The 15,760-nt window shown below is 43.3% G+C and overlaps 1 protein-coding gene across 1 annotated transcript in view; it reads right to left on the minus strand.

Annotated features, from left to right (window-relative positions):
* Positions 1–291: 291 nt before the first annotated feature.
* Positions 292–15,760, minus strand: part of PPP1R14C (protein phosphatase 1 regulatory inhibitor subunit 14C) — a 74,938-nt gene continuing 59,469 nt past the window's right edge. Inside the window, exon 4 of the mRNA XM_066373002.1 lies at positions 292–1,941. Coding sequence (XP_066229099.1) covers positions 1,867–1,941 — 75 coding nt within the window. The 3' untranslated portion in view covers positions 292–1,866. The remainder of the gene's footprint in view (positions 1,942–15,760) is intronic.

Here is a 15,760-nt window from a genome sequence, read left to right on the forward strand (position 1 = left end):
TGATTATTTGACATCTTGAGGATTTATATCAGATGGGTAAAGGGGAGTTTTGATGAATAAAGGGGCGTGGCCAAGGAGACAACTGGCAGGACCCAGGACACTGAGTTCATCCTCTGTTTCCTCCTCAAGCCAGGAGTGAAGTCCAGCAACTCTGCTTTCATCAGAACCGGGCCAGGCTCAAATGCCTGAAAAGGAGAGGTCAGACAGCTGCCTGGCACCCTCATCTGAGAGCGCCTGACCCAGTAATGTCAGCACATGGGTGTGTTTTGCAAGGCACGCGTGTAAGCAGAGTTGTAAGCAGCTCCATTTATTTGAGTAAATAGCTTGTAAAGAAATCATTGGTAAACATTACAAAATTAAATACATTTTCAAAAGCTTGCCAGTATACATAAAATTCACAAACATAGTTCTTTTAAAAAATAAAATATGTTCAGAGCACCCTTGATATAAAATGCCCGATCCCTGTGCTCTGGGAGGGCCTCCCGGAGACACCGTCCTGTGGGTGGGGTTTCTGTGGTGAGGCCAGGGAACCCCTGGCTGGAAGGAAGAGGTTCTATTACTCTGATCTTTTACCCACCCACATCCACCTGACTTTGGAGCCTCCTCAATTGAGGAGCTGGAATAGAGCTGAGAGGGGCAGAGCAGGTGCCCCAGGCCAAGCTCCGAGCAAGGGGATCGGGGTGTAAAACTGGGCCCAGGAGCCAGAGCCCTCACCATATGCCACTGAGAAGAACCGGAAGTACAATCTCCACCACGCTTCTGACCCAGCCAATGCCTGTCCATCAACTCTCCTGAGAGAAGGGGAGGCTGCCCCACGCCTCCACCCGCTCAGCCCTCGGTTCCCTCACTCGGGTCAGACGCTGCCCAGACACAGAAGCGACCAGAATCTACCAAGAAGAAAGATTCATAACCTGTTGACTTCTTTATGACCTGCTTCCATGGAGGAGAGAGAACAACACACAGTCCTTGGTTGAAAGCAGAGAATTCATTGCTACACAGTGCTTGAATTTTCCACGGCAAAGCACCACTCAGAGAGCGTGGGCCCTTCTCTAGAAATCCCAGTAGTTCTTCCAATGGAAGGTTCGTAAAACTTTAAAATACCACAAATGAGGCAAGAAGTACATGACCTGGCAAAGCATCCCAACTAACAAAATAATAGAAAGTCCATAAATTAAGCCCTTGACCAACTCAACATTTTTGTAGTGTAGCTCATTCGAATAACGGATATACTGAATTCTTTCACTTTGGTGCATAAAGTGGATGTTGGAGGTCAGCAGCACTCACTTGAAAAGTATCCAGTGGCCTCCTGAAAACACAGGTGCTGTGACCTACACAGGTGCTGTGACCTCCAGTTAAAGGACAACCACAAGCTTATTTCATAAATGTGAAATAGAACTCACATCTACATCATAACTTTGTTGTGTGTAGATATATATATATATGTATATATATACAAATACAAGAAATTTGACATCTAAGTCAAATGTACAACTTCAGATAAAAGGATTACCAAACTAGTTGTAATAAAAAACAAAACAAAACCGTCAACCCTGTATAGTTAGATCCTAAACATCAGATTCCTCAAAGCAAATACTGCCTGGTCCGGCCCATCCTTGGATGTCTCCCTGGTTTGATAAGCTCTGGTTGGGCTGAAAGCTGAGTTGTGATCTATTAAAATAGTACACTAACAAAACCTTTAAAAACAGAAAAGAAATGCTCTTGAATAAATGTCTCATAGATTCCCCCCCTTCCTCCCCCCAAAAAATGTTTCTTATAAGGACAGCTATTCTTCAATAACAGTCCTCATGAAGTCCAAAGCCCGGGACCATTTCTGGGTTTCCGGGCAAGTTCCACTCTGTGCCAGAATCACACAGTCTTCTTCTGCGGGGGGCTCAGTTTCCTCATGCCTCTTATCCGAGAGAGCAGCTCCTTGATAAATTCCTGAAAGAGATCAGAAGAAGTTCATATGAGGAGGACGGGGGTCATTCTATTAAAATGTGGGTTCAAGATCCGCTGGAAGCAATTGATGTCAACTGAAGTTACCCTTAGTTGATGAGTATGTTTGGATGTATTAACCCCAACTGGTGCAGTACAGGATATTTTAAACCAAGAAGAGTGTTTCCATTTCACACCACAATGCCTTTTAACTGCTAGACAGATGCTCCCCGACATGTGATGGGGTTATGTTGAAAATGCCCAGAATACAGCCAACCTACAGAAGGTCACAGCTTCGCCTGGCCTACCTTACGTGTGCTCAGAACACTTCCATTAGCCACAGTGGGGTCATCCACTTGCCGCTGCCCAGCACCGTGGGAGAGTATCGAACTACTATGCTGGTTGGAAGAATATCAAAATTCGAAGTACAGTCTCTACTAAATAAGCATCACTTTGGCACCATCATAAAGTGATAAAAAAAACAAAACAAGTCAAACCATCCTAAGTGAGGGACGGTGTGTACTCATTAGGGAGTAAACCGGGCTGCCTACATTCGTTGGCATTGCCTATTTGGCCCCCGAAGGCATCTGTGGTTTAGATCAGTGCTTCCAAACCTTTAATAAGGCTTTAACATGAGCATACAAATCACCCGCAGCGCCTGTGGATTCTGACCTAGTAGGTCCAGGTTGGGGCCTGTGACCCTGCATTTCCATCCAGCTGCCAGGCAATGCTGGGGTGAGCCTCTGGACCACACCTGGAAAGGCAAGGCCAGACCAGTGCCCTTGAATTTGAGTGTGCACCACAGTCACGGGGCGGGGAGGGGGGCTCACTAAGCTGCAGAATGCTGGGCCTACTCCCAGAGTGTCTGATTCAGTAGGTCTGGATTGGGTTCTGGGAATCGGCATTTTTATTGAATTGATGGGGGTGACATGGGTTAATAAAATTATAGAGGTTTCAGGGGTACAATTCGATGGCACATCCTCTGTAGATAGTACTGTGTTCACCACCCCACGTCGAGTTTGCTTCCATCCCCCTTTACCTTCTCCTGCTTGCCCCTCCCCCGTTTCCCTCTGGCAATCACTACACTGTTGTCTGTGAGTTGTTTTGCAGGGTTGTGGGTTTTTTTGCTTAAAACACCCCTTCACGTTTTCACCCTGCCCCCCTGCCCCCAACACAGCGGAAACCGACTCACAGAGACAGAACAGACCGATGGCGGTCAGAGGGGAGGTCCTAGACTGCGGTCAGAGGGGAGGTCCTAGACGGCTGTCAGAGGGGAGGTCCTAGACGGCTGTCAGAGGGGAGGTCCTAGATGGCTGTCAGAGGGGAGGTCCTAGACGGCTGTCAGAGGGGAGGTCCTAGACGGCTGTCAGAGGGGAGGTCCTAGACTGCGGTCAGAGGGGAGGTCCTAGACGGCTGTCAGAGGGGAGGTCCTAGACGGCTGTCAGAGGGGAGGTCGCAGGAGAATCTGCACTTCTTTTTTTTTTTTAACTGGTTCATACAGTAGTCCTATGTTTATTTTTATTTTTTAGTTTTTTGTTTGTTTTTTTAAATCAGACATTAACTAACGATGGGTCTCATAATCAATTGAGTAGTAGAGTTAATAAAATGTTAATAGATCTAAAGGCAATTTTGAAGTGGCCGAATAAGGTTGAATTAAGGAAAAATAATATTTTCAGTATAAACTCAAATGTATAGATGATTGTCTTTTTCCCTTTTTCTAGATATTACACAACAGCAATAATTTTGGAAAACTTTCCAATTTTTATTTTTTAATTAAAAATGAAATGTAATGGGGTGACTGATCGTTAAGAGGACATAGGTTTCTAGTGGACATCTATCTCCGTGGCATGTGAACTGTCGATTGCCCCGGGTGTCCGTTACCCAAAGTCAAGCCATTTTCCGTCACCATATACTCGTCCCCCACCCCGTGCTCCCCCCGAGAACCTGCAATTTCTAACACGCTCCCAGGTCACACCTAGGCTCTTAGTCCTGAGATCTTACTGAGAAACACTGGCCTGGATCACAGTAAGACTCTTCTGGCTTTTATTTTTACTGCAAATCATCATTTTAAAAACAACACCCATTTTACATTTACAATCCAGTACATATAAACACACGCCTGAAATACAAATGAAAAGAACAAATACTTACTGTAGACAATGTACTCTATAGCGCTCTATCTTGTCTGTGTATTCTCAACTCACTGACAAGGTAATGCTGAGGGACACCCACTAAAATGATCCCACGACTCACAGATGGGAACCCAAAGGCTGAAGAACAGTCTAGACTGGTCCCCGGTTTATACCACCAGGAATCTTTCATGGTTGCCTCATGTTTTAAAATATTTGGTATCTACTGACAGGAAAATATGGTAAGTTTACTAATTTCTAGTTAAACACAATTTTACAATGTTTGCGGTCTCTTTGAGGACAATGTCAGCAGGTAAAAAACTTGGAAGAGAAAAAAAATGTGCTCGTAGGCCCCATGATGCGCAAGGAAATAAAATTTATAGTCTGTGCTCGCACACGCACAAAAATATTTGGCTACTAAATAAGTCACATTTCTTTGATAATAGTGACTTTGTCTTTCTATTTTGGGGTTTGTCAAAGACAGAGTTGACAGCCAGCCAGACTTGCTGATCAGCAAGTGCGAGCCAGTGAATGGGAGAACTGAGCACAAACATTAGGAAACCTTCCTCTGCATTAGGGCCTTCTGCAAACAGATCTCCTCCACCAGTTCCAACCTTGAGTCACAAGCTCCCTGACTAATGATGCCTGCAACGACTCTCCAGCTCTGAAACACAATGAGCTTGAATATTTAATATTTTATTAGACACCCTATTTCCTCTTTCAGTAATCTTTTTGTTATTATTAAAGTAATATGAGCTTTTCCTCGAAAACCTCAAAAATACAAACCGGCAACAATTTCTCGTCAGAACGAATCACTATTCACATACTTCCTTCTATGGCAAGGCTACTTGACCTAATTAAGATCATACTATATAAGTATATATCCTTTCTCCCTCACATGGCATTATGTCTCCCCACAACATTAAATTCTTTTAAACGTTCATTTTAAGGTCTATGCAATCCTTTATTGTATGGATTTTCTACAAGCTACTTAATTCCCCTGTCAATGGATATTTGATTGGCTCCTGGCTTTTCAAAATTATAAACGATGCCACAGTTAACATCTTTGTGCATTGATCTTTGCCCAATTTGGGTTATTCCCTGTGGAGAGCAATTGAGAAGTAGGTCAAAGGACAAAATCAGTTTAATCACCACCATTTCTGAACTTGGACAGAATGAAATCCGTGGGAAGTAAAACAAGGCCCTAGTTTACATTTCCGAACTCTACTTTATCCAACTTAAAGAATTTCGTAGGCTAAAATAATGCCAAATTTTCCCATTTATAGTCAGTTTCCATTTTGAAAAGTTAAATGCACTTCCTGTTGCCCCTTTTACTCTGTGATGGAAGCAAAACAGTCTGCTGCACATACAATTTCAATTGTGTGGCTTCTGCAGTCGGTCGCTCCACTGACTTCCACAGAAAGTCCCCATTTGAGTGGAGACGTGCTTTCCCTTTTTTACAAAAGCAAAGGTCAGGATTACAAACCCTATCATTTATTTTCTTAATAAATCTGGTCATTTTTCTGTACCACTTTAGTAATATTTTTCATAAAGGTATGATAAAAATACAGATGAAAATCATAAAAGGAAAAATGCAACATAAACTACAGACATCTATCTCTTCCTCAAGGCAAGAGTAATCTGATTATTTAAATCAAATTCAATTTTCCTCAAAACACTGATTATAATGTGTATAAATCTCAGTGATCAGAGGGGTAAAATAAATAACTCATTTTGTATTTGTGATAGACTAACGTTAATGAAAGTTTCATTTTATATGAACCTAATTTATATATCTATAAATTAATATAGTCTATTGTGCTGTATTTTAAACTGTTCATTCAATCTGCATAAATGATCAGCTGAGTAAGTGTAAAAATAGCAAGATCAATATTTAGTCTCTGGATAGAAATTTGACACCACCCCTTGCAACAGAAAGATTCTGTTCATTACAGATGATTCACAAAGAAAATTCAGGAGCTCTAATCAGAAGTACTGATTGATGGCTCTTGGTTCCCGTGACTCAAGAATACTCTATGTAGATAACAGCATACCTCATTTACTGTCCAAAACAGATCCCTCCGACTTGGGTTAGGGACACTCACTTGGTCAGAGAAGGGCTGCCCCTTTGAGGAAATGACACATGAGTTAAGACCTGAATTAACAAAATGCAGCCAGCCTAGAGAGATGTGGGGTCCAGGTCATGGCACACATGCAGAGGCCTTGCAGAGAAATAAGAGAGAAAGTGGGCATTCCTAGCAAAGAAAAGGCGAGGGGAGCATGCTGGGAGCCAGGTGGAGATGCTAGGCCTGACTGCTAGCGCCTTATTGGCCACAGTGAGGTGATGAGGGATCATTCTTGGTGCGATGGAAAGCCACCAGAGGCTTTCAAGGAGAAGAATGTCACCTGGTTTGGTTTGGTTTTTTAAAAGATCCCTTTGGCTGCTGTGTGGAGAATGGGTTTTGTGAAGACAAGAGGGAAAGAGAGAACAGTTTGGGGCTGTTGCGGCAGTCCAGGTAAGGGCTGCCAGAGGCTTGGAATTAGGTTGATGGAATCCGAAGTGAAAATCAGTGTACAGAGCGGGGGTCCATTTCAGAGGCCAAGCCAGCAGATCTTGCTCATGGGCTGAAGGTGGGGGTAGGGTGCTTATGGAGACAGGAAAGAAGGGAATGAATGACTCTCATCAGAACAATACTAGAAGAAAGATGGGAACATTTACTGAGATGGGGGAGGGGGTAACTGGAAGATAAAGGGGTTTACAGGTATGAGACGTCTACTGGACATCTGAGGAGAGGCATCAAGAGGACAGATAAACATGACTTTGGCTTCCGGCTCGTGGCTGAATGCATAAGTATGGGCACCGCGCACTGGCCAGAGCGCTTGGTGGTTAAGAGTGTCGTCCTGCTCTGCAAAGGTTGTGGGTTTGATCCCTAGTCAGGGCACATACAGGAACAGATTGATGTTTCTGCATCACTCTCTCTCTCCTTCCTCTGTCTCATAAATAAATAAATAGATAGATAGATAAATAAGTTTAAATTATATATATTATATATATGGGCACCACCAGCACCTAGATTAGTGTCTTTCAACAAAAAAAAGCACAAAAATATTGTGTGACCCACACATAGTTACAGCAATCTAGTAGACAAAGATATAAGATTAAGACAAAAGTTTTATATAAAAAGATAACTCTTACTCTTTGTAGTAATACCACTTGTTATTTTTTGTTCTATATTATTTTGAAAAATGCATGTCATCCCCAGCTCATGGGTTATCACTCAGAGTTTATAAACACAATGATCTAAATCGGGGCTATTCAGTGCAATTGTCCTGAACCACGTGTGTCTATTTAAATTTAGATTAATTAAGATAAATAAAATTTAAAATTTACTATCTTAGTCGTATCAGCCTCATTTCAAGTACGCGATAGCTCCATGTGACTAGTGGCTACCACAATGGACACCACAGAGTGTTTCCATCATCGCAGAAAATTCATTTGGACAGAGCGGATGACAGTGCCCTGAATCCCAGGACAGGATGCGATAACATTGGAGAAACGCTTTAACAGAGAGGAGGGAAAAGGCTGGAGACCAAGGCCACAGGCCCTCCAACAAGTGCCGTCTGGTGGAGGAGTAAGAGTAAGCAAAGGAGACGGAAGAAAAAGAAAGAAAGGTGGGCAAACCCAAGAGAGTGTGCTACTTAGGAAGCCAAGAGCAGTGCTGGCCAGAGAGTTCTCCAGCGTTTCTATAAAGAGGAGGTGCTCAATGAAGTCAAGAGCTGATAAAGGTTGAGTAAGTCCAAGACAAACAAAGCTATTAAATTGCCAAGAAAGGGGCCACTGTGTATCAGTTGGGGGTGGTGGGGGTGGAATTGTACAAGGTTATCAACTGGCCCCGGCTACTGTGATGGAAAGTTCTAGAGGTTTTCCTTTAAGCTCTGAAAAACTCGTCAACTTGGGGCAAGTTAGGGAAGATGAGAAGCATTTGGGGAAGAGCAGAGTCTAGGATGCTCGTGTGTGTGTGTGTGTGTGTGTGTGTGTGTGTGTACACACAAGAGATCAAAGAAGCAGTAGAAAGAGAATAAACATTTCTGGTGACCTTGGAAACCTGACTTTATATAATGTGCATCCGCGTGATTTACAAGAGACTTCTAAGAAAGAAAGAAAGAGAGAAAGAAGCCAAAGCAGGCTTCTGAAAGGACCTGGCAGCCAACGGGAAAACAGAAGGTCCTTCCTCGCTCCGGAGTTTTGGCCATGTGGCGCTATCAGAGGGCACGCCACCACAGTGGCCATGCTCTGCTCAGCTCTCATCCCTCGATCCCTCCTGGACCCTGTGGCTTTCGGCTTCCGCCCCCTCCCACCTGTTCCATCCTGCGCCAGGAATGGCAGATGGACACACGTTTTGTAATTATCACCAGAGCTGGGCGTCTGGGAGCCTTCCCTAGTCGCTCCCAGGGACTCATCTGTTACTCTCGGCGAGGACACTGCCATGCTTAAACGGAGAGGGCTCCATCAGGAAGCAGGACAACAGAAGCACAGCATCATTGCAAATCACTGCTTCGCACACATACTGCATATATGTCATTCTCTCGGCAGTTCGAGTCATTTAAAAAGATAATATGGATGGATATTCAGTGGCAGCCCTTTGATGAGAAGTATTTTCTGACAAAAGAACTCATAAAATAAACAAACGCTTTAACACCGCCGCTCTGTGAATGGTGTCACCAACCGCAATAACTGTATGGGTCATGCAAGCTCCAATAAAGCCTGCCCAACAGAACTCTGGATGCTCAGCCTGCTTCTCCGATGCAGTCATCCAGCGCGGACACGGAGCACAGGGTGGAGTGGAGGAAGAGGAAGAGCAGGTGAGGATTCTGAAGGCTGAGATTCACGTGGGTCAGCAACCTCCCACCCCGTGTCCTGTGTCTCCTCTTTGTCACCCCAATCAATGCACCAGCGATTTCCTTTAAAATGCATATTCACAGGAACCATCTGCTCCTGGCCTGGGTCTCACTGCTGGGTGACAGCAAATCAAGTCAGCTTGCACTGTCAATATCATTGAGTGTCAGTTTCAGGCGTACAGCACAGTGGTTAGACAATCATCTACTTTATAGAGGGATCCCTACGATATTCCCAGTGCCCACTGGCCACCAGACAGTTACTGTGACATCACTGACTGTATTCCCTGTGCTGTGCTTTACCTCCCGGGACTACCCTGTCACTGCCGATTTGCACTTCTCAAGCCCTTTCCCTCTTGCAACTAGCTACCTGAAACTTCTTTCGGAAAGCCTGACATTGGACAGATGGTGGAAGAATGAGGCCAGTTGGGATCAGGTGGAGGAAGAGAAGAATTTTTTTTAATTTGAGACACAATTGACATATAACATTATATTAGTTTCAGGTGTACAACATAACAATCTGATATTTGTATATGTTGTGACACAATCCCCACTATAAGTCTGATTAATGTTCATCACCACATAGTTACAATATTTTTCTGTGATGAGAACTTTTACCATCTCCTTTCCTAGCAGCTTGCAAATACACAATGTCGTATTAACCACAGTCACCACACTCCGCGAGAAGAATTTCTAGATCCACAAAGTTTAGATCAGTGAGGACAGTGGAAGGGTAGTAGGTATCTCTTCTATTTATTTATTTATTTATTTATTTATTTATTTATTTATTTATTTATTTCAGAGAGAGACAGAGACAGAGAGAGGGACAGACAGGGACAGATAGGCAGGAAGGAAGAGAGATGAGAAGCATCAATTCTTCATTGTGGCACCTTAGTTGTTCATTGATTGCTTTCTCATATGTGCCTTGACCGGGGTGCTACAGCAGAGCAAGTGACCCTTTGCTCAAGCCAGCGACCTTGGGCTCAAGCCAGCGATCTTGGGCTTCAAGCTAGCGACCTTTAGGCTCAAGCCAGTGACCATGGGGTCATGTCTATGATCCCATGCTCAAGCCAGTGACCCTGCACTCAAGCTGGTGAGCCCATGCTCAAGCTGGCAAGGTCAGGGTTTCAAACCTGGGTCCTCTGCATCCAAATCTGTCACTTTATCCACTGTGCTACCGCCTGGTCAGGCACCTTCTAATATATGATGGCAACCCCCAAAATGGTTCCAAATGGCAAAATGTCCTCATGCAAAGGACCAGCTAAGCATTTAAAAAGCATACTGTAAACTTTGATCAGCTTGAATATCCAGGTCACAAGGAGGCCAGAGGGGCAGGCCTTGAATCAGCATGGATGGGGAGCTGGAATGTGCTCCTTGTAGTCGCCAGCATTCAGCACCAGAAGCACCATCATCACTCCCCACTAAGATATTTAATTTCTCCCCTTGTCGGGGAGGGGGCAGATAGTGTTGTTTATTGTCAGAGAAGTTCATTTGCTTACAGGGCACATCAGAACTGATCCTATTTTTCATTCTCTGAAAAGAGGCTTATGAATCCGTTATGGGTATGGGTTTGTGCCTGCTGTGGTTATAATCCCTTCTGCCAGCAGAACATTCCTGGAGGTCTTCGCTGCATCCTGGAAGATGCCCCTTCCCCCACCTCCTTTAACTTAAAACCACTGACACTATTTTGTCCATTTATTTTCTTGACTATCTGCCTTTAAAGATTAATTTGTTCTGCTGGTGAGAGCAGTCCCCTTAATCTATTTTAGAGATTCAGACCACTGCTCTCAGGCTAATTTATTTTGTACCTAAATTCTAGCCTTTATTTGTATGCAGAACAACAGTTCTTTTGCCTCTACCATCTTCAACCTTACTAGCATTTCATTCTTCACTAACAGGTTTCTCAAAATCCATACACTTGAAACTCAGAGAACATAAAAATCCACATAAATAATTCAACCAATGCAAATAATCAATGGAGTTAATTTAGTAAAATTATACTCTCCTACTTTATAATCACCACAAAACTAAAGTAATTTCATCAAGAATCCCATTACCAAAGAGGGACAACAGTATCGTGTAGAAACACCTCAGTCTTATCTAAATGAAACAAACCCATTTCTGAACTGTTTGAAATTTGGTTTCGATTGTGACTTCCCTTGCTAAAAAATACAGACATCCAAAAGTCATGTGTTAAATTGCCCTTAACTCATCTTCTTTCTTTCGTTTAGGTGAGTCTAAACACAAGAAGAGACTGTGAAGCTATTTATAATATAGGGTTGCTCAGCTTTGAAAACATGATCATTCATTCTGAATTTAATGAAAAAAGAAAAGGCCATAAAATCACAATCCATCATTCAAAAATGTCAACCATTTTCAAGGTCCACATTCCATTAAAACTTGTAACCTCCTCCATCTCATCTTTAAAAGGGAAAAAAAAAACAGTCATGGATTACTAGAAAAGCATCCAAAGGCAAGATGCATGTGACTCTTCCTATAATGGCATCTCTTTCTTCTTTCCTTAAGTGACATCACAGTTACTGTCATCATCATTATCACCGTTCTCGCAGTCATCGTGCTTCTAAGAGTGTGTAGTAAAGAATTAAACATTATTCAAAAAGAGGTCTGGCCTTAGACCTCTGTTCCTCACCCCAGCCCCAAACTGCAGTCTTTTCTGAGGAAACACCATGACAATCCAGATGGAAAGGCTTACCAGTGTGTAGACACTCAGACCCGACCCGTTAAACTGGAGCAAAAACGTTGCTTCCTCAGCTTTTTCTAGCTATAGACTCCCTACAATCATATTCTGTTAAGCAGTTTGGTTCCTAATTTATAGAAACATGGGATAAGCAGACATCTTGGTGTTTTTGTCCTTTTATTTCTACTTTAATGTTCTTTGAGCATTTTAATTATCATCATAGTTAATTGTGATCTTATAAAAGATTGGGTTTTTTTATTAATTGATTGTAGAGAGGCAGAGAAAAGGGGGAGAGGGAGGGGGATAGAGAGAGAGAGAGAGAGAGAGAGAGAGAGAAACATTCATTTGTTGTTTCACTTAGCTGTATATTCACTGGTTGCTTCCTATATGTGCCCTGACTGGGGATTGAACCCACAATGTTGGTGTTTTGGGACGACGTGCTAACCAACTAAGCTAACCAGCCAGGGCCAAGAGACTGTTTTTAAAATGGACATACAGATTCACTGCTTTATCTAAGTCCCTATATTAATTACAGAAACATGGATATTCAATAAACATCTGTTGAGCAAATGAATAAAGAGAATGTAGCAGAATGCCAAGCTATGTCTCCGCCAATCACCCACACAGCCTCTCTGTGTTGTAAATATCCAGTTTATATTTTCTCTCCACTGCAACTGGCTCAGTGAACAGGGACTGTGAGTACTTTCATGCACACATAAACTCAAGAATATTTTAAACAACAGGTTAAAATGTTGAATAGATAAAGAGCTGATGTGGTCAGGATGAGTTGACAATGGCCACCTCCAAAGCAGGTCAGAAAAGTGAGATGCAGTTACCATGACACTAAGGCAAAGGATGGAGATTCTGCCTTTCTACTGCCAACATAGAAAGAACACAGAGCGGGCCTGCCTCCCCAAAGACCATGGCCAATTTCTGCTACTTACAAAGCATGATCGGACATCCTCTTCCTGCACCTTCATTGTCTTCACGACATTTCTGTGACCCGGAAGATTACTGGCACCAGAAATGCTTCTCACCACATATGCTTAGACTAAGTCATCCTGCATGAACCTTGATGCATATCAACTTAAGGCTTTGATTGCTAAAGTGATAGGTAATACCACAACCTCTATTTCACAGAAATAAATGCACAGAAAGAACTGATATCTATCAGAGACCAACATCCCGGCCATCTTCCACTAAAAGAAAGGATTTCTAAAAGTTCACTGACTGGACTGACAGCCCCTTTAACAGAGGCTAAGACGGATGCTCTCGAGCCCATATTAAATGTATTTTCTGTCTACCATCCCAATACAATGAAGGTGCGCCCATGTGATTCTAAGATTTGAATACCATGCAAAGTTAGAGTGAGAAACAGAAAGAGAAACCCCTCCCAATCCCCCCAGCCCTGATTTCTACAACGTCCACTATGCTGTTACTACTGATCCTCCAAACCCAAGTAAAAACAAAAATACTCTTTTTCTTCTTGCATCATATAAAAACATCCCATCCCTTTTCCACCTTTAATTCAGCTCTATTTTAATATCAACTACATCAGAAATGGCATTTACTCAATGGGAAAGAAATTAAAGCATTATTCTTACGAATCAATCACAAATAGATTAGTGTGGTGACTACGATTATATTGCTGTGTTTTGAAGAGTCCAAGTCAGGAAAGATTTACATGCCACAAGATGACAGTTTAGCATATGAGTCAAAATGGGAAATCACAAATCCTTTTCTTATCAGCCAAGGACCTCGTAGGGCGAAATCATGGCATGTGACAAAAAGTGACACACCAAACACAGCACACTTCTGTGAAACTGGTAGTTTTTTTCAAAATCTATTCTTCAATTTAAATAATTCAAGAACATCATTATTGGTGGATTTTGGCATTTTGCCTATTTACTATGTAATGGAGAAGCATTACCTTATAAAGAACCAGCTTAAATAGCATGTGCTGAGCTTCACGTTATGAGTTTTCATTTATACCTTGATCTCTCCAGTGACTAACTAGGTTGCCTTGGATGAATTACATAGCCTTTCTATGCGTCAAATTCCCTAACTGCAAACAGCAGTGTCAACCTCATGACTTTGTTGTGAAGATAAAATGAGTAAATAATACATGTGATGTAATCAGATCGGTGCCTGGCAAATACTTAAAAATTATTTAGCTATTTTATTGTTGTTGTTACTATCACTAAAATTATTATTTTTGCAAATAATCCTTACTCAAAGCCAGGCAGGTCATTTTTTTTTTTTTTCTGAAGCTGGAAACGGGGAGAGACAGTCAGACAGACTCCCGCATGCGCCCGACCGGGATCCACCCGGCACGCCCACCAGGGGCAACGCTCTGCCCACCAGGGGGCGATGCTCTGCCCCTCCGGGGCGTCACTCTGTTGCGACCAGAGCTACTCTAGCGCCTGGGGCAGAGGCCAAGGAGCCATCGGCAGCACCCGGGCCATCTTTGCTCCAATGGAGCCTTGGCTGCGGGAGGGGAAGGGAGAGACAGAGAGGAAGGGGGGGATGGAGAAGCAAATGGGCGCTTCTCCTATGTGCCCTGGCCGGAAATCGAACCCGAGTCCCCCGCACGCCAGGCCGACGCTCCACCGCTGAGCCAACCGGCCATGGCCCCAGGCAGGTCATTTTTACTTCCATCTTAGAAAGGAATAAGTGGTGGCCCAGAGAGGTTGAGAAAAACTGTGGAAAGTCACACACATTTAGTGCTGGTGCTGGCACAGACTCCTGACTCAAAGTCCAGTCTTCTATCCATCACCCACCCTGCCTTTGCAATGAGGCTATAGACATGCATCTGAATCAGGACATCTTTCTCACATTTCTAACTTCAAAGTGGCATAGTTGTGTGCGAAATCATTTTAATTAAAAAAAAAATAGCATCTCTAGAGAAGGTTACTTGTTAGGCATTTAGTTGAGATAGGATAAAATTCTTTCATGTCCTGAAAGAATAGCTTTGGCAGATGGCCCGAGTCGAGTAGCTTCGGCAGACGGCAGGACCGAAAGGCGGGGCTCGGGCTCGGCTGTCTGGACCCTGGCATTAGGTCCTGGCCTCTATGCTCACTCCTGCGAGGTCTTGGACAAGTCCCCCAACTCTCTACTTCAAGTGGTGAGAGTGAGGACTAAACAAGAGAGTGCTTGTGACCACAATGTGAACTACAGAGCCCGGGGGAAATATACGCTATTGTTTTTATCATCACAATCCAGATGCCAGAAAAATCGGTTTCCTCTGAACATCGGATCCAAAGCCAAACTATCCAGCCCCTGCTGAAAGGATGCTTTAACAGACAAATGAACTTGACTGAAGTCCCTCAGCATCTTACCCCGTTTCCTTCCTGGAAACCATGACATAAAAGAACAGAGATGTTCACTTGTAAACTCCCGCGCCTTCTCCTTCTTCCCTCCTTTTGGAACTCTGAAGAACATTTAAAGATGACTTCCTTTCATCTTAGAGACAAATGGATGAGGAATACTATCATTCTAGGGGGCAAGGCCCATCATTTTCACTGAACTGCACAGCTGTTAACAGGTGTAAATATTTTGCTCCCTAGATACTTTAAAAATTGGGGAGACGAGGGCTCATTTGGGTGAGAAAATGAAAATGGCTTCTCACTGCTGCTCATTGCAGAGCCGATCAGAAGAAAAGGCAGGAAGTCCAACCTTTCCTACCGAAATAACCAAAACATGAACTTCTCCACCCAGAAGAAGGACGGAAGAAGAAGGGGAATCAGAGCAAGCACACGGCAGGTCTACGCCCACCAGCCCTGACGCACTCTCAGCCACAGCGGTCCCACCCCGCCCCCACAGGCTCAGTCACCACCACAGTCCTGTCAGTCTTTGTCTGACCCTTTACAACAATTTAATATCACTCTCCAGAAACTAAATGGCAAGGTCTCTTCCCTCCTTCCTAGCCTTGCTTTCAGAAAGCCTGAAATCAGACAATCATATCCTTCAGGCAGGAGTTTAGGGAGTCAAACTCTTTAAAATGCTTTTTTTTTTCCTCCAGGAAAAAGAAAAAAGATATACAAATAGCAACATGTTGAGTGGTCTCCTTGCTACATACACACATACCATGAAAAAATAATCT

The sequence above is a fragment of the Saccopteryx leptura genome, chromosome 3 (genome assembly GCF_036850995.1).
Source record: "Saccopteryx leptura isolate mSacLep1 chromosome 3, mSacLep1_pri_phased_curated, whole genome shotgun sequence".
NCBI lineage: Eukaryota > Metazoa > Chordata > Mammalia > Chiroptera > Emballonuridae > Saccopteryx > Saccopteryx leptura.